The 20,355-nt window shown below is 31.2% G+C and overlaps 2 protein-coding genes across 4 annotated transcripts in view; both read right to left on the bottom strand.

The window, feature by feature from the left end:
• The window catches only part of LOC108694731 (tetratricopeptide repeat protein 21B-like), a 7,228-nt gene extending 4,660 nt beyond the window's left edge, over positions 1 to 2,568 (bottom strand). The window contains exons 1-2 of one of the 2 annotated variants that reach the window (XM_018204371.1): positions 2,430 to 2,568; positions 658 to 1,863 (exon numbers count right to left, since the gene is read on the bottom strand). In XM_018204371.1, the coding sequence (XP_018059860.1) occupies positions 658 to 1,809 (1,152 nt within the window). In that variant the 5' untranslated portion in view covers positions 1,810 to 1,863; positions 2,430 to 2,568. The remainder of the gene's footprint in view (positions 1 to 657; positions 1,864 to 2,429) is intronic. The other variant, XM_018204372.1, reaches the window with a different exon arrangement.
• A 10,846-nt stretch (positions 2,569 to 13,414) lies between these two features.
• On the bottom strand, positions 13,415 to 19,621 carry LOC108694756 (DNA-directed RNA polymerase, mitochondrial). Of its 2 annotated transcripts, none has more exons than XM_018204416.1 (9): positions 19,349 to 19,621; positions 18,837 to 18,950; positions 18,295 to 18,497; positions 17,929 to 18,122; positions 17,468 to 17,844; positions 14,664 to 17,061; positions 14,058 to 14,229; positions 13,878 to 13,981; positions 13,415 to 13,741 (listed from the first exon to the last, which is right to left on the bottom strand). In XM_018204416.1, the coding sequence occupies exons 1-9, from the start codon at positions 19,476 to 19,478 to the stop codon at positions 13,633 to 13,635; spliced, it is 3,801 nt and encodes a 1,266-aa protein (XP_018059905.1). In that variant the 5' UTR covers positions 19,479 to 19,621; the 3' UTR covers positions 13,415 to 13,632. The 2 variants fall into 2 exon arrangements, with proteins under 2 accessions (XP_018059905.1, XP_018059906.1); XM_018204417.1 differs by having other exon boundaries at positions 18,837 to 18,947.
• Positions 19,622 to 20,355: the final 734 nt, after the last annotated feature.

Below are 20,355 nucleotides of genomic sequence, written 5' to 3'. Positions count from 1 at the left end.
CTAAGAATTTTTTATCAATTTTTTAAGACTGCATTTTCTTATTTTTAGCAACATAAAAAAATACGGTATTAAAAAATTCTAAAAAAATTCTCAAAACTTTACGAGAAGAAAATAAACAATTTTTATCTCTTGTAGTTTTTCTGTAAAATTGATAGTATTTAAATAAAAAATTATTGAAGACTAATTTTTAACAATTTTTAGCAATTAATCTTATTATAGCAATTTATCTTATTAGCTTTTGCTAAAATTAATAATAAAATAGTAAAGAACTTTTCTTTTTAATTTAGTCCATTCTATCCTATGCAAAAGATTTATTATTATTTTCCAAACACTCCATATATACACACACACACACACACACACACACACACACACACACACACACACACACACACACACACACACACACCACACACACACACACACCACACACACACACACCACACACACACACACACACACACACACCACACACACACACACATACATATATTTGTTCAAGTGTGCAGGAAAAGTAGTTTGGTATTGTTGTAAAATTTTATACGATTTATACATTTAGATTTGTAGATCCAGAGAAGAACTAAGGTCAATCATATTAAAGAATTTTACAACAGTTACAAAGCTAGTTTTTTCTGCTAATAGCAGCCATTCATTCACCTGTTGTCGTGCCTGATCTAGGTCCTCCGTAGATCCCTGCAGCAACTGACAGTGTGCCAGTCCCAAGAGCGCCACGAAAGAAGATGGATCAGTGCGGATGGTGTTCTTGTACCAACGCTCAGCGTCTTTAACATTGCCTAGCGCGGCACACAAGTTACCCAGCTCTGCCATCAGTTCTGCGTTGCTCGACGATGTCGCTTGTAGCATTTTCTCGGCCGTCCGTGCCAACTCTAACAGAATCCCATGGTCTTGGAATGCAATATCAGAAAACAGTCGCAAGTTCTCAATCAGCAAGACCGTATTCTTTGGTTCAGCAAGCAGCAGGTTACGCAGAAACAGCTGCAACTGCGGTAAACCTTCGCTAGGATTGCCATCTCTGCACAAAGTCACCATCGAGCTTGCCTTGATACCATCCAAGTTGTTCGACTCGATTGTGAGCACGCGGTTTACCATCTCCAGTACCTGTTCCCAATCCTTTGCTGCTAGTAGGCACTTCATTTTTTCTATCAATGGAAATGGTTGCTTGGGATAGCGCACGATTAAGGAGTTCAGGATCAAGATGGCACCTGGATAATCTCCAATGCGTTGTTTTGTCTCTGCAGAGCCTAATAATGCACCCAAGTTTCTTGGCTCTTCCTTTAAGACGAAATCAAAGGAATTTCCTGCCTCTTGAACATCTGTGCCTGATCTTAAACTGAGCTCCAGCCATCCTTTGGTAAATAACACATTGATATTCATGGGTTTCATTTTGCTTGCTCTGTCCACATACTCCTTCGCCTTGTCCGCTTGACGAGAGAGAAGCAACACAGATGCTGCTAGGCATAATGAAATGCAGGATGCTTTTCTGCGTTCGTCTCGAACCCTATTCTCTATCTGAGTCACGGTGCTCCTTTCCACTTCACCGTCAACCAGAGCAACGCTTTGCACGAGTAATGCTGGCAGTGTGACATCTGCATAGTTCAGCATAGTAGAGCTTTCTTTGATGGCTTCATGGTTTTTACCGACAAAAATATTCGCCAGACAGAACAAAAGCTTCAGTCGTTCGCTGTTCGGGTAAGCATCGCATGCCTGCTTGACTTGAGTCAGCATACCATTATAATAATGTTGTCGGTAGTACCACTCAATGAGAGCTACATGCTCTGCTTCATCCATTCTTGTCTCTGCGTTTTTATATCCAGTTTATATACTTGAATTTTCTAATCTATTCTGAAATAAGATACAAGTCCTGAATTAACATATAAAGACAATATTTCAAATTCAATTAATTAATAAAAGATTCAATTAATTTAAAAATTAAAAAGATAAATCTACGAGCCAAAATGAGATATTCTTCTTATCTTTCTGAGACCTTGTAAAACTTAATTAAAATTTTTATATTACTCAAAATTTTGAAAACTTAAATGGCTAGATGAATAAAAATAGATTATATAGCGAAAAATTAAAAATAAGTTAAAACATTATTTTATTTATTAATAATTTTAATAAACAAATTTTTCATCATTTATTTATTTTGTCATTCTTATGTTCTATTTATATATTTGTATTTTATTAACATTCTATTTATGTACATGTAACGCGTTCTATTTTATATGTATTTATTTATTGTTGCTGTGGTCAAAATCTCACTACAAATGCTTTGAAGCGTTTGATGGACCAATTAGAAGAAAGAATTTTACAAACTGACCAATTAAAAAAACATTTCAAAGCGCTTTGCAGCATCGCGTTGACCGTACCCATTATTATATATTTTTTACCCTATGTTCTGTGCCTACCTTCACATCGCTTGATTGGGAAAAAGCACCGCGGTTTACACCGTATAATATTAAAAAATCCGCCATTGGCGAAGTTTCCCAATTCGTCTTGATACATTGTGAATACAATGACTCCAATTTGTTTATAAAACGATTTTTCGTTTACATCTTACTGATGATGTTAAAGCAATAACATAAAATCGATGGCGAAAACGAGACAAATAGGTTATATTATTTGTTGACGATGCCATTGCTATAGCAACTGCTTACATATACTTAATCGCATTGGATGCGTTCAAGTTGACAAAGCACCTAATTTGCTCGCCGAGCAAATGAATATAATTGGTTGTTACTTATAGATCCAACCAATCATATTCGTTCGGTAAGCATGCCTATTTATTTGCCGTCTTGAACTCGCCCATTCATTTGGTTGATTCACTGGGCGATATTTAAAATGATCTGATTTTATGTATTCAAGATTCCGAGTAGCTGTAGAAATCATTTCATAGACTATAGTATAATTTATAATTACGAAAGACTTATAAGTTAGGAAAAAATAACATTTGAAAAATTATAATTTTTCATAATAAATAAATATAAAAAAATATAAATAAATATAAAAAAAAAACTCCAAGATTTTGTAGTTTAGATATAAAGTTTTGAAAAAAAATTACTAGAACTTCGAATTCTACAAAAAATTAAATTATTTGAGCACATAAATATGAGTAATTTTCAACAAAAGACAAATAGGAAAAATCGAGTTAAAATATATATTTTCTTATTTTGTTGTAAAATAATGTACTTTTTAATAAAAAAAAATATAAATTGTAAATACAACATTTAGATAAATATGTAAAAAAAGACGTAACTCACTTTTTTAAATGCGGATGTAATAATTAGAAAAAAACATTTTAAACAAAATATTCATTGACACAAAGCATAAACGCATAAAGCATTTGCCATAAACGTATGCAACATCATTATTAAATATGGGGTTTTTTGTATTAATCTTTCATCGATTAAGTCGAACCATTATTTTTCCTACACTTGTTGATTTTCAGGTACACGAATAATTGCGATTGTTATAAAATATATTATTTGACGTACCTTATACACATAATTCATTGAACTACTTATATCAGAAAAATATACTAAAGGGGAAAAAAAGGAAAAACAGAATTTTCGCGTGGAACATATTGTATCCGCGCATTTTATTTACTCAGCCACATTAATTAATTGCATTTAACAAATACGGTATAGAATCCACACGAATAGAATCCACATGAATGTTTCTGTATTCTCGTGTATTCTCAAGAATCTGATCGGCTTGTCGATGACAACGCGTGATGTTATTATCAAAATCTCTCTTCCTTCCTCCCTCCTTCCCTCCTCTCTTTCTCTCTCTCTCTCTCTCTCTCTCTCTCTTCCTTTCTCTTTTTTTCTATTTTCCTATATATTTTAAATATTAATCAGAATAAAAGTGAGATGTATTACTCATAGATATTATTATAGTGCGTACTTGTATAAAATATGCAACTTTAAAATTTGTGAGTGCGTGAAAGTATCCTCTTGGCCAATATGTACGTTTTTTCTTTCAAAAAATATATTATAATAAAATTAAACTTAACAATTAAAGAATTAGACCGTTTTGAGTCTAAAAATTACAAATAACTTTGGGAAATTTTTTTTTGAAAAAATAATGGATATAAAACAAAATTTGTTTTAAAGCTATTGCAGTATAATTTTTTGGGAATAAAAATCTTATATTTATTGTTATTTTTCTTTTAACAAAATTGATACTGGTATCAATTTTCACTGATGTCCTTTTATCAAATCGACGTTGCAGAAGTCACTTCGATACAAAAAACCAAATATTTTTTGAATTAGATACAAAAAACCAAATATTTTTATTTTCTACATATTTGAAGGAGTGCTAACGGAGTGCTATTTCCAAATATTGATTTTTAAAAATAACGAATATTTGAAAAAAAAGTTTTATAACTGAAAATGAGACTTTTCTTCAAACATTCTTCATTTTTATATAAAAATGAATATCTCGAAATATTCGTATGTACTTCTTTAATAAATATTTCATGTTATAATAATATCCCGTCCGCCAATTTCGCGACATAATGACAATAGGACCTTTAAATCTGCTTATTTCTTATGCTGTTTCTTCACACAGCTCGAGAATTTAAAGGCAAATAGAGTAAGCGCATCTGTTGTTATATACATATAGTGTATCATCGATAATATTCATCGATAATTCGGCTAATTCGATATTTTTATTTCTGATATTATACTTAACGAAATTTTTAAAACGATAAAGAGATATAATTTTAAACAATATATCGGTTAGCAGCAAGGATGCGCTGAACAATATTTTAGTTCATGGGGAAGGTTCGAGAAATGTGAACGACCGAATGCGGGATCGCGAAGTCGAAAAATAAGAGATTCTTTCGCTAATTCTCGTACAGAACAGTCGTTTTATATTCTGCGTCGAATAAATTCCAGAGCTTGTAAATTTCTGATTTTGAGTTATTCATAAGACCATCCGATTATTCATCCGGTTCCCAAATCAATATACCCGGCTCGCACTCGTAAAATTGATGCACATTAACGCACGCTAACGCTAAAATGTGAAAAAAAATGTTTCGTTTTATGCTTCCAGTCGAACCAAGTGGCAGATCCCCGTAATGCTGATTTCATAAAAGGCAGTCAGTAAAACCGCAAAATTTTGTAAAAAAAAGAAGAATAATATACGATTTTGTTCCTAAAGGATTGAGCTATACATATCTTAAAACAAACTTTTCATTACTTTCATTATTTTGTAACAAAAATTCTCAAAGTTGTCTATGATTTTTAGATTCTCAAGATGGTATAATCCTTTAATTGTTAAATTTAATTTTATTGCAATATTGATTGCAAATCAATAAAGGAAAAATTAACAATTTATTTACATTTTCCAATTAATAAATATTCTACTAATACACACACACACACACACACACACACACACACACACACACACACACACACACACACACACACACACGCACGCGATATTTATTATAATAATAAACTGATTTTTTAATCATAAACTTTATTTTTTATAATAATAATGATAATAATAATTATATAGTATTGTGTTATGGCTGATGTCACTGCTACTGGAGCTAGTGGTATACACTATATCTTCTTCGCGATTTCCTGGGCGGTCTCTTCTCCAGTATGACTCTTCGTGCATACCACGATGCACGAGAGCGACCATGTCCTCGTTTGTTTCCAACTAAAAATTAAAGTAATACATAATTTTTTAAGTGTTTATATGTAATTTATTATATATACATGATGTTCCAAACTTTTTGATACACATTTTATGAGCAGGTGGAGCGGACTGAATCGAAGTTTTCTACTGTTTTGTAATTTAAAAAGTTTTTTTTAATTATCTAATAAATAAACTTTCGACACATAAAACAATTTTAGGGGGGAACCTAGTTTAGAAGCTGAAAAGTAGCTGTTGTTTGCGAATTTTTTATGAACAAACCATGCCAATCTTTCTAAAATTTTAAGGGTGATTTGTTATATATTTCAACAATACAAAATAATTTTTTAATATGAAAATTATGAAGTTTTATATATATATATATTTTTTTTTTATATTATTGTATAAAAATAATAAGTTATATATTAATTATTATTGTGCTTCGGCACTAGCGTTATTAATTGGCGTGCAATGTGGAATCTGTAATTTTTACCTGTATCAAAAATACCAAAAATTTTTTGAAAAAAATTAAATAATATTTTGTTCTAAATGAACTAAAAAAATAGGAAAAAAGTATCCAATTGTAAGAATTGTGGAATTTTGAAAAAAAAGTTACAATTTTGAACATAAAATTTCGACTTCTTTATGCAAAAATAATTATTTATACTAATTTTTTAACAAATGTTTTAGTTCATTTAGGATGATTGACAATTATGTAACTAAAAGACTTTGGATTAAGTCGATTGGTCAAATAGTTTTTAAGTTATCTTGCCAATTTCGAAAAAGTAGTTTTGAGAAAAACGTGTTTAAAGTTTTCGGTATCACTGTATATCTGCGCGATGCGTTTTGTAGTTACAGCCTGTTTCTCAGGCTGTAACTACAAAAATATTTCGAATTTCAGTCTAAAATTTTACGAGTATATTTTTAAAAAGTAATACTATCATTAAAGCAAAAAAAAACGAAAATTTTGAAATTTAACTGCAATTATTATGAATGCAGTTAAATTTTGGAATATTAACCGAAAATTTTGACCCTCTAAACCCTTAGATTCGCCCTTAAGGTATCTTTTAGAATTCTTTAAAAAACATTTTTAAGTTTTTTTCATAAAAAAAACTCTGAAAGATATCTTAAAGTTGATATACATGACATTATTAGATTATCTTTAAAAATTGTTATCTTGTTAACTGTTACGAAAAGTGGTAGACGACTTTGCGAGTTTAGTCCGATTTATCTGCCCACAAGCGATATGTAAAAAAATTTGGAACATTCTATGTATATATTATACATATTATATACAGTTTTATTATCTCAGGTAAATATCTTAAAAAATATATAAGATACGAAAAAATTTTGATGAAAGGAGATTTCAAGAAGGATGTTTTTTGAATTTATTTTCCTTCGACATAGGCGTTAAAAAATATGAAACTTCTATTTTTTTAAAATAAAATTATGATTTTTTTTACATAGTATGATTCTTCTAATAATTCTGCATATAAAAGTATTAAGACAAACTTGTCAGAAAAACATAATACGAGTAATTTATGATATTTTATATTGGCATGTTTTCGCATGAAATATTAGGAGTACAAATTAGTTCGGTCCGTTCTTTTGTGCACTTATTTCAAAACAAAATGAATGAACAGATCAATTAAAGTATTGTTCATCGCTGCCTACTACTTTTTCCCATCTCTCAGGCAATTTTCGAATTCCATCTCGAAAAAATGACTCTTTGGAGGCGATCCAATTTTGGAGCCAATTTTCGATTTCTGCAAAAGTGAACCGGACTTGCTGCATCCTTCGGAACAACCAGTAATTAGAAGGAAGGAGCAATGTCCGGAGAATACGGCGGGTGCGGTAAAACATTTGAGCGTTTCCAAATATTTTTTTACGACTTTAGCGACATGAGGCCGAGCATTGTCATGAAGAAGAATAACTTTATCATGTCTTTGCTCGTATTCCGGTCGTTTTTCTCGCAATGGCTCAAACGAATTAATTGTAGCCGATACCGATCGCCCGTAATGGAATTAGCCAGGTTTCACCAGCTCATAGTAAACAAGACCCTTTTGATCCCACCAGATACAGAGCATGATCTTCGAACCATGAATGTTCGGCCATAGTGTTGATGTTGAGGTCGATGGCAACGATTCACCAGGCTTAGCATAATATTTTTTCTTCTTGTCGTAGAATATCCATTTCTCATCTCCAGTCACAATCCGAAGCAGAAAACCTTTTCTCTGTTGTCTTTGAATTAGCTGTTCGCAAATGAAAAATCGCCTTTCAACGTCTCTCGGTTTCAGTTCATAAGACAATTTCTTGTTTTTGAATCATTCCCATGGCTTTCAATCGTACAGGAACGGCTTGTTGAATAACCCCCAATGATTCTGCAAGCTCCTCTTGCGTTTGACTCTTATCATCTTCGAGTAATGCCTCTAAGTCTTTGTCTTCGAATTTTTTTAGCTGTCCAGAGCGAGGCTTGTCTTCAACGCTGAAATCTCCATCCTTGAAACGTCGAAATCATTCCCTACATGATCTATCAGTTGGAGCAATGTCACCATAAACTTCGACAAGCATTCGATGGGCTTCACTTTTTTTCCAATTAAAGCAGAAAATCAAAACCTCCCGCAAATGCTGCTTGATTAATACAAAATTCGACATTTCAAACACAGTAAAAATCAAGGTTTTTGTATGAAACTCAAAGTGATATAAACTGAATATTATTAACAAATATTTAACCTCTCTAAAACCTCTCTAAAACCGCCAAAATCAGTTGTCACTATGAACCATTCACAACAGCTGAAACTATCTTTAGGAAAACGGACCGAACTAATTTGTACTCCCAATATATAATTTATCGTAAACTATTAGTTTTCTTATAATAAATTATTTAAGCATTAAACATCTTATAATAAATTATTTAAGCATTAAACAGCTTCGATTGTTATGAATCTTATTTCTATTGATTATATGTATGATTCAATAAGATTCTTAATTGTTTTTTTAGAATCATCTCTTAATACTTTTATACGTAAACTAATAAGAGGAATTAGGGCCGCAGTACAAACATAGTAATTGAATCGTGAAACGTGAATTGTAGTTGTATGTTTTGATAAATCTACAACGATTTACCATACATTCCACGACTCGCAATCAATTACAATCATCTTTGTGCTTAGGCATAAAGAAAACGCATAGCTTATTTATAGCAAAAAAATTATACGTTTATAACATTTGCAATTGTGTATCTTTTTAAAAATAACATTGTTTTTTTCTTTATATCAATTGATTCATTTCATTATTCTGCGCATTAAAGTACATTGGAAAATTAAAATAGCTTACAAAATATTTTATATTTAATGTATGCCATACTAAGGTATAAAATATCTTAGATTCTGATTTTGTACGTGCATCATATACATATAAGAAATAATACCTATTCTTTGCCGCTCCCACATCTGCTGCTCCAGTTGCTGCTGCTGTTGCTCCTGCTGCTGCTCCTGCTGCAGTTGCTGTTGTTTTTGCAAATGGTGCTACAATTGCTGGATTTGCTGAGATTGAGACTTCAATCTTATTTCCAGTTGTTGCAATTGCAACATCATCTGTGATGGCGATCTTCCACTGCAGCTTTTTTTGGTTTTCTAATAAAATGTATAACTATTATATAAATATATTATAAATATATAACTATTATAAATATATTATTGTATATAACCAATCTGAAACAATTACATATCAGCTATGAGAACTAAAATTGTTATTTAATTATCAATTTTAAATATATTTTACTAAGAATGCGCTTCTTGCATAACGTACCTTAATGTCAGAACGTACCTTAATATTTTAATTAGATCGATACCGAATTTTAATATACTTCATATTTATACCTACATGCGATGAATTTGCAACAGAGAATTTTTTAATCTGAAAAATAATATGTAATTCAAAGTATTCCATTTTTAATGATTACATCAAATACATCTTGAATAATACATTTTAAGAAAAAATGTTTCAGACAAAAGTTTTATGATTTCAAGGGAAACATAAAGAGGTACATTATAGTTTCATCTTAGGTGATGTTGTTAAGGTCAAGGCAAGATCACTTTGATTATTTTAAATAAAACTTCCCCATTTTTCATTCATATTCCCGTTTACCTTAAAAGCTTTTCAAAATATTTACTTACATAAAATATTTTTTATTTTTCATAAAAAAATAAAAATAAAAGGAATAATTTCCAATGACATCTCTTTACATTCCCGTTAAACTCATAAAATTTACGAGTATGATTAAAACATTTTTCCCAAAATATTACTATTCAAGAGATACTTGAGTTATTTATTTATTATTAAATAATATGCCCTGCATATGGTATATCGAATCACTTGTATATATTCTTGAATATTAATATTATATATAGGATTGCTAGGTCTAATAGTAAGTAAGAAATGTTTTGAAACATTTCAGCAACGCTGCAGCAACATTACAATGTTACAATGTCTCTGAAATGTTTCAAAATATTTCTTGTTTACTGGATAATTTCGATATTCAATCTTCGCTTATAAACAGTGATGAATAAGATACTCTTAAAATTTATGATAAATCGAAAAGTTTATCTAAATACAGATATAGATACACATATTAAAATGTATATAAGTACAGATATCAGATATTTTAAAAAAATTTTTAGATACATTTCAGACTCTTAAATTAATTTTATTGTAATAATGATAATGTAAATAAATGTATTAGTTATTAAATGAATCATTTATTCAATGCATATTTTATGCATATTTTAAATAGCGAATACTTTTTTTGGATTTAATTGGATTCAATTGAATTCAATTAGATTCAATTGGATGCAATTGGATTGAAAAACTGCTTTTCCTATTTAAAATTTTGAATTGAACAGTATTCACAGAAAAAGCTAATATTATTTTTAGATTGAAAGGCATAGAAATATGCTCCGTGCAATTCCTATAAATGAATAAAAATGCATTCAAGATTGAAAAGCATTCATTTTAACATTCGTGAATCAATATTTCTGAAAATCTGAATCATTTCAATTCATTTCAATTCATTCTCGTTTGTTGGGGTGAGACGCTAGTGATCACTGTAATACAAAATAAGAGTGCTTTTTATAAAAAATAAAAATTGTGTCAAAATCATTATAAGTATTCTATTCTTTTCACTCTAAATTAAAGTTTGAATGTTTGTTTTCATTAAAAAAATTTTTTTGTAGAAAAATTATTTTTTAAATAAAATGAATGAAAAGGCGAGACACGTTATTTTACAAGACAGCAAAGTTGACATTTTTGAAGGAGAAAGATAATAACGAGGACTTTATATTATCGGAAAGCGAAGTCGAAAGTGAAGAGAATGGACTTGATGACTATGAATGCAGTTCGAAGAAAGTTCGTGCTGAGAAGGAACAGACAGTATCTTACGGAAAAGATAATTACAAGTTTACGAAAGCTCCTGAATTAGGAGGAAATTAATTACTATACATTTACCGTGATGACAATGCCATTAGAGATTTAGAATTTGTTTCCGAATGAATTGGTAGAGATTATAGTGAAATACACTAATGAAGATATAAACCAGAGATTAGTCAATGGATTGAAATTAATCAATTTATCGAGTCAGCCTTATTATTGTAAAATAGATTTGAAAGCATTCCATCGGCTTTTTATATTTTGCCTTTTATATTTTGGATTACAAAAAGATAGACATAAAAATACAATGAATATGTGGAAAGGAAACAGGTGAATATGTGTAAAGAAAAAAGGTTGTACTAAATACAGAACTGTTATGATTCGCAAATTTATCAAAAGTTGTACAAAATATTATACCCCTTCATAAAGTTGTACTATAGATAAACAATTTCTTGGCTTTAGAGAAAAATTTTTTACGAAAATTACATCAAAAGCAAATGATAAATATACATGATACAGAGTAAAAATTTTATGTTTAAATAATTCCAGAATCTCTTATATGTTAAATGCGATTTCATATACGGGCAAAGTAATCGAAAGATTAGAAAAAACGTTCCTTCATATTGTGTGCATCAATTTTCAACCCCGATTTACGGAATCGAAACATTACTGTAACAACTGATTCACTTCTATTGAATTAATAAAATGATGAAAAACGTGAATACTCTCCGACAATAATTGATACAATACGAAAAAATAAGCGTCAAATTTCTTTTGTCTTTCATCTGTTTTTATTGGTGATGCATGATATGTATATACGAACGAAATGACTTTATTATCTTATACGCTAAAAAAAAACAAAGTATACCTTGTACTGAATTTGCAGAAATAACGAAAAAATAAGATGTAGAAACTAAAAAATTGGAAATAGTCAGTAGTTTCATATTACAAAAGACGGAACAGACACTTTTGATTTTTTTTGTGCAAAAGCTATTTGACGTATAGAAAAACGAAGCGATGGGCAATGAAGTATTTCTTTGATATGCTTGATCAAGCAATCGTTAACAGCAATATTTTATATAATCTGAATGATATAAATAATGCGATGAAAAGACATAATTTTATAGAAGACTTGGCAATTATGCTAGCAGGTCCGTACATGCAAAATAGATTACACGCGAACCTTCAAAAACGATTAAGAATATCTATTTGTGCTATTTTACGAAGATATTTTAAGAAGATTCTGCAGCCAGAAAAAAGAAAACATAAGCTTGAAACAAGAAACGAACGATGTTATTATTGACAAAAAGACTGCCGATAAAATATCTGGATATGTTGTTTCATGTGCGGAAAACTAATTTGTGAGCAACATCGTACTTATGTATCTAGACAGTAAAACATAAAACTTTTCTTTTATATATATTTACTTAAATATATATTTATATTTTATATTTTTTTTCATTAAAGAATACAACAAAATATTATATTATAACAAAATAAAAAAATGCATATTTTAATTCGATTTTTCTTATTTGTCCCTTGTTGAAAATTACTCATGTGCTCAAATAATTCAATTTTTTGTAAAAGAGTTTCGAAGAGTTTTAATTTTTTTTCAAAACTTCATATCTAAACTACAAAATTCTGGAGTTATTTTTTGATATTCATTTATTATGAAAAATTATAATTTTTTAAATCAAATGCCATTTTTTCTCAACTTATGAATCTTCTGGTAATTATAAATTATACTACATTTTATTATTTCCAAAATAAAATTTCAATATTTATTCTAGAAAGTTGAAAGTATGTTGATAAATTTTTAAAGATTTTTTTAATCATTTTGAATAAGAAAAAACGAATGGATTCTAATGACTCCCCTCCCCGTTTGTATGAATGAGGCATCAAATTATGGTATGAGTTAAGAATAGTATTCTTAATAAACTTTTATGGTAAGAGTTAAAAATAGTATTCATAGTCCCCCCTCCTCCTCCGTTCTTATATTTGAAATTGTCTTAAATCAGATCTAGTGTCGTCTAAAATCTTAGAATTTTAAGATTAAATTGAAATAATTATCTTTGAATATTTATAACGATATTTATAATTTTATATTTAAAATCGTTTTAAATCTCAAAATTTCATTTAATGAAATGATCGTATAGTTTCTAGAAAGCGTGTTTAAGACGATCTTACATAAAATCAGATTATAAATATCGATCAACAACTATTGAACTGCTTTGGTTTCATCTCTTTTATCTGGAATCGAGTATAAAACATAGTATAAAACACAGAAAAGAGAGAGATATTTATACATAAAACATTTAAGGCTTTGAAAATTTATTATCCTATTGAGCTATTTACATATCGTTCTAGGAATTATCTTATATAACTTATAGTTACATATACTTATAGTTATATATAATAACAATGGCAATTTGCGCAACGTGCATTGAAGCTAATTCATGTTAAAACTTACAGTAATTTACACTCTTACACATTTAAACGATATTTTCTCATAATAAATACTTCAGTTATACTTCAATTAAAGAAATATCGAGATGACATGATCATATTGATGTCGAAGGTACCTTTCTTCGGTATTTTTTGGAAGACCTCTAGCGAAACATCGCCTCTTAGCTTCACATCCCTAAAATTTTAATCAGACATTCTTAATTTAAAACTATCTATTATTTCTTTTTGCCTTTTATTTTATAATTTTTTAAATTCCTGAGATCCACAATTTTTTTATTATTCAAGATTCTAAAAAATTGTAAAGAACTTACCGCTTATTGCTCGCAACGTGCTTTTTATAGTTCTTACAAAAGAATTCGGATAAATTCTCGAGAATGGGCTCGCTATGAAGCGCGATGAATTGTTCCCGGCAAATCTGAAAAGCAAGATGTTGCGCATTACGATTTTGTCTGAAAGTGTTTATTGTTATATGTCTTTGTGATGATTTTTACTCTGTTCATAATATCCACCGTGCACGGATGCGTCCAGAAACAATCGTGCACTGACATAAATGTGATCCCCGCCTGTTCACAGTACAAGCTCGTTAACATCATGTGGCAGGAGTCCAACGAATGGATAAAATTCGGCGCGAAGGCATTTTTTTGCTTTACTGTGTCCAGCTTCCTGTAAATGATATTTGTGTACATTTTATTTATGTAATCTATATAATCTATATAATTTAATAATATAAATAATTTATATAAAGATATCCATTAAAAGAAAATATGAGAGATATACGGAATAATTCCATAAATCTCTGAGAATGATATAATTTAGAAATAAAAATTTTCACGTTTTCTAAATCTTATATTCAATCCAAAAGTTTGTAAACATTTTTTTAAATCAACTTTTTTGGAATTACTTAAATATCCAAAGCAATGTTTTTTTTACAATAAATTTTCAAAATACGTTGTTATAAATATTTAAATAAAATAATCCCAAGAATGTCAATTTTAAAAATGTTTTCAAACTTTTGGTCTGGACTTATATATAGAAGAAACAAATACGAGAAATATGTAAACATACGATGAAATGTGTAGGCAAGTTAGTGTTCTCACCTGAAAATCTTGAGTTTCAAGTTATTTGAGTTATTGAGTTTCTTATGCTTGGAATAGGGTTGTATGATCGGAAGGCCCAACGGCGACACCCATTGCACATACTGGTTGCATCTAATCGTGATAACGCGGGCGCAATCTGTGAACCAATTCTGTATCTCCTTCGCGCTCTCAAACATGCTCTGAAGAGACATAAATGTCTTTTCAACCAGATACATGCTGCCGCTCCAAATATACATTTGATCGAAATCCTTTAAATCGCTGAGCTGCCTGGCGATCTGTAGCCTGGCGCCAAACTTCGTCACACCATACACTGTAGTCATTACAGTCTGTTTCATGACCTTCCTACTGACGTGTCCTTCCAAGGCCTGGGCTATTTTATCGCCAGCATCCGCATCGATCTTCCTGTACTCATCAACCATCCTAGCGACGACACTGTACACGTCCTGTGGCCTGTCCGAAGGATACAAGTTCACGCTCTTCGCTCCTACTAGATCTCTCCCGAGCGCAGCATAATGCTGCAAGCCGTTGCAGCTACCATCTTGATGAATAGGAAGCCGGCAGATGTACTTCTTCACATTTGGGGATTGAAGAGCATTATCTATCTCTTTGCATGCCGCCAACGTTTGCCATGGTTCGTCGGCCTTGGTCCACCACATCTTTCCCGTCAGGGGATTTCTCGCGCTGTCCACAATCAGGTCTAATATCTCATTCGCGAACTCTAACCGTTTTTGTATCGGTTCTCTCTTTTTTAAACCGGACATGTTTATTGCATGAATCTTCAGCCAATCCAGACCATCAGAACCCAAAGGCTTACCCTGAGCGAACATAAGAATAGAGCGGCCTAAGTCCGAGCTGAGATGGGTCAGATGAGGTGGCACTGGGTACGCCCTACCTCTAAAGTCCAAATTGTGCGGCATCCAGAATATCTTGTCCCTGAAGTGATTGGCGAGGGATAATTTATAAAGACAGTCGCACCATAGCGAGTGCATCTCATTTTTCATACGTTTGAATTGAAACAGCAGTTTCGATATTTCTTCAGGACTCTTGTTTATTTCGTTCGCGATGATATTCGTCGAAGATGGAATTACTGTGGATGGTTGAGGTACATTCAGCTCTTTTGAACCTCCATCCCTGAAGATCTGAATCAAGATATCCAACATGGATACATTGATTTTCCACGGAATCGAACCTAGTTGATTCAAACAGTCGAATACTGGATACAATTGTTTTGTTGGTGTATTTCTCAGCAAATATGATGGTTTCATGTAGAAATCACGAACAAACATCGCCTTGGAGAACAGATAACCGCCGGTGTTTACGTTGACCCAAGGACGAGGCGGAGAGAATGTCGGCAACAAAATTGTCTCAAAAGATAGTGTCTCCGAATGCGAGTCCTTGTAAAACCTGTATAACTGAGGATGAGGCTTGATCTCTTCCATAAAGAAGTTATTGGAGTGGAGTCTAAAGAGCAAGTAGAACGCGGGTATCTGCCGCTCGGGCGCACCAAGCTTAGGTACGTGTGGGATCTTCACGTCGTTCACGATGATGTTGTACAGAAATTTGCCTATGTTTATCATAGTGTTACGAGACCATTCTGGCACCGATAGCTCACAACACATATTAGATTTCCGGGCCTCATCGATGAGTTGCTGCCATTTGATGCGCCCATTGTTGATCTTGTCAGCAGGATTCTTCTTCATATACCACTCCAAATACTTCTTGTAAATCTGAATAGAATTGTCTATGACACCGTCCTTCATCTTTCGATGAAACTTGTACCTCTTGTAAATATATTGTCCCAGTCTTAGATAAAGATATGTTACAGTATAACTGAACCCCTCGGAGAATTTAGTCAGGTGGCTGATTTCGTTCATTATTGCCTTGATATACTCTTCTTTGGGTAATACTTGCAGAAATGGATACAAGATTTTTAAATCGCTCTTCATCTTTGTTTCCTTCTGTTTCAGATAAGTCAGATTTCTCTCGAAAGCCTCGGCCACAGTCGATTTCCAGGTCTTCTCCCATTCCGCGATCCGTTTGATAGCTTGCTGTCTAACTTCGGGATCTCCAGTGAACAACGCGACGCTCTTTACATCCATTGTACATTGCTTCTCTATGTTAATCTGCATATTCATCATATTTCGCAACTCATCTATGGTCACTACTCCCTTCGCCGGACTCTGCCAGTTATTATTCGTTCCCTCAGTATTCAGATCCCTCAGTAGATTGCAATTGTATGAGGTATCGTTGACTTGAGACTGTGCACAATAATTAAGATTCAATGATTTCATACAATGAAGAACAGCACTGTGTTGCGTTGCAGTTAACGATGTGTTAATTATTTTATCAAAGGAGATGCCATTGTGATCCATGTCTGCTATCACTTCAGCCGCGCTTTCTGCAAAGAGAGTCACATTCAAATTATAGAAATATTACAAGAATATTTGTACTAAACTTTAAATAATTTCATCGAGTGCATTATTTATAAAACCTCTGCTAATCAAACAATAGAATTATAGAAACCTAAAAGCTAGATTATTTTAAATACTAGATACATCGTTATATAACTAAAAAAAAAATCTCGAACCATTTAAAAAACTTTTGGATTCATTTTAAAAAATTATCAATAATGTTAATTTTATTAAAAACCTTATTAAATAAAAAATTTGTTTTATATCTCGTTAAAGATATGAAATTTTCACCTTAAACTTTTTCAAAAACAACTTGGTTTTTTTAAATATATTTACGAATCTTAATATATTTTTTCTAATTTGAGCTATTTTCTCGTTTTATTTTTAATTTACCTGCTCTTTTCACCTGGTTTTTTATCGTTCCAATTATCTCAAACATGAGAGCATACGTTTCAAAATTCGGCTGAACAGAATCTTCCTTTAATGTTCTGTAGATCTCGAATGCCTTTTCCACATGCGCATTAGAAATATGAGTCTTTAAGAGCAGATTATAAAGCGAGACAGGGGAGACTTTGCTTTTCTTAATATGATTTTTATTCGACGTGAGTAACTTGAAAGCCTTATGCGGCATGTTGATTTGTATATAAACGTCAATATGCGCTAATAACTGAGAAATTAGATTGTGATCGAAAAGACGATTTTCCAATGAATCTGGCTCATTTGTGAAAGGAATTGTAGCATACGAAGATTCATATTTTGGAATCTGCATACTGTAAAAACGAATTGTGTGTGTAGTTAAAGTAAAGAATCTCCTCTCTTATACCTTATTATTAGTTATGAATGTTATAACTTACAGTGTATCATCTTGATTATTCTTCTCTTCATTTTTATCATCCTGCAGCATATCCAGAAAAGAAGAATTTTTAATCAACGTAGTTTGATCGCTTCCGTCAGATTCTTTCAGATTCTCCATAACTGCGGATGTATCATCTAATTGCCCATCAAATTCTTTAAGTATAGCATAATGTGTATCGTCCACTTTGTCATCCTAAAATCAATATGCCAATTTGATTTTTGCAATTTAAACCATAATATTTAAATTATATATTTTTTATATCAATATTTGGTATCCTTATTAAGAAATGTATCACATATAGTAATTTTTTTCAGATTCCGAAAAATTATCCTTTCTTCTTATTAGCGAATCATCATAAAATTACCATATGAATTAAATCCTTTTCAAGTCCAGTCTTTTCATTGGTGTCTTTCTTTTGTGTTGTGATTGTCTCTTTCTTAACATGAAAATTAGGGATCTTGTGCAGTTTGTCTAGTGTAATATTAGGCTGATCAACCAAGATGGACATCTGGGCAGAACTTAATCTGTTCACTGCTGCTTTCCTGTTGTTGGTCGTCTGATTTGTTACTAATATGATAATAAAAAATAATTTATTATTCGCTAATTGTCAGATTGATGAATTCTGACATCACTTTTTCTCATTTTTAATTATAAGACATTCTATGCTCGTTGCAAAAGTCTTTCTGATTTGATAAAACTATGGAAAGGAGTTATGTCAGAAAGAATACTTACAGTTATATATGTATCAAACAAAATATAGTTATTCATAAAAAAATTGTTTAGATATCTACTTTTTACAACAATGCATGTCATCAAGATTGCTTACTTTCATATTTTATTCTTTATATTAATACATATTACTTTTCATATTAGATAAATGTTTTTATGTTATATTGCTGTACATACCTTCTAATAACTCTGCATATTTCTTCGCACGACGTTTGGCTTTCTTTTGCAAGGGAGCGCATAGTTTCATTGTATCAGTTGTTGCATAATATCGAATCACTGTACATCTCACTGCTGAAAGTATACAAAATAAGTTATTATAAGATTTAGATATAAGAATAGGATTCAGTCTCATTCAATCTTTATGTAATCTTCTACTACCTTGAAAAAGTCCATCTACATCTAAAATATTTTAAGCTACAAATATATATGTATACAGCAATAACTAGAGAAAAAAAATTGGTTGAAGCCACTGATAATGCACATCGTTAATGCTTAATGCAGAAACAAATCAGAATGGAATACTATTGAACTGAGAAACGTACAATTTTTTTATTATGATTGATACTAGAAAAAACAAAGTTACAAAGAGGTAAAGGTTACAATGAGATGAGGAAGAATGACATTCGCAAGACAACAGTGTCTTATTCGTAATCATTTGTAAATAAGAGATCTCGGACGCGGTTACGTACCACGTGGTGGTCTCAGATGATGGAAGTTGCAAAACGAACATAGTCGCGCCCGGCTCTGGGTGACCGGTCGGGCTGACATGATACATCCATTCTGCATCGAGATAGTACGGGTCCTCAGAAAGTTGAGCATTCTTACGATGATCACGTGCGGGTCATCGATTGCCGAGGATGCCGATGACAGAGTCGGCGTTGGTGAGCGCGACACGTTAACCTAAGATCTAACCTCGCTCACAAATCGCCATAATAAAACATAATAAAACAAGCACGGGAAGAGCCAAGAGGGAATATGGCAATCTCTAGCATGATTTGCACTTTCTGTACTTTCTCGGATCTCTCGCTTATTCTCATGTTAAAAGTTATCTGTCTCACTTTAGTGTAAGTAGTGCAAAAAGAAAACACTTTATTCCCAACAAAAAAGAAATTATTCTTTTATGTTATTTCTAGCAATATAGATTAAATTTATAATTGTAGATTAATTTTAAAAGTTTAACTTATACTTTTTATTCTTTTTTATAATTTGAGTTTAATAAAGAATCAAATAAAAATAAATAGCGTAAATTAAACCGAGTTTAAAATACGGACTCGAGATTTATCTAGAAATCTGTAAATTGAAATTAAATTACAGTGATAGAAAAATATAATTATTTTTACTTTTTCTGACTTCGGCTAGTTCTTTAATTGTCTCCTTCTTCTTGTTGACCATGAATAAATCTGTGCATGCAGTTCATTTCAGTTCTTTGTGATCTATACATATAAAAACGTGATCTAATTTTACGCAATTTTACGGCGACAATTCTTTATTTATCAGTGTAACTGTGGATACAATGATTTCTATGAATTTTTCTTTGTCTACGATAGTCTACGTTCTACAATAAAGCGGGAATAAAAGCAAACGAGTTTTATATTTTAAACTTTTAATGATATTTCAACAATTCAGAAATTTTCAAAGATTAAAATTTAAAATATAAATTTTAATTTAAATTTCTTTAATTTAAATTTTTTTAAAT

The sequence above is a fragment of the Atta colombica genome, unplaced genomic scaffold (genome assembly GCF_001594045.1).
Source record: "Atta colombica isolate Treedump-2 unplaced genomic scaffold, Acol1.0 scaffold123, whole genome shotgun sequence".
NCBI lineage: Eukaryota > Metazoa > Arthropoda > Insecta > Hymenoptera > Formicidae > Atta > Atta colombica.
The sequence above is the reverse complement of the archived record's forward strand: the minus strand, read 5'-3'. Positions and strand labels throughout refer to the sequence as shown.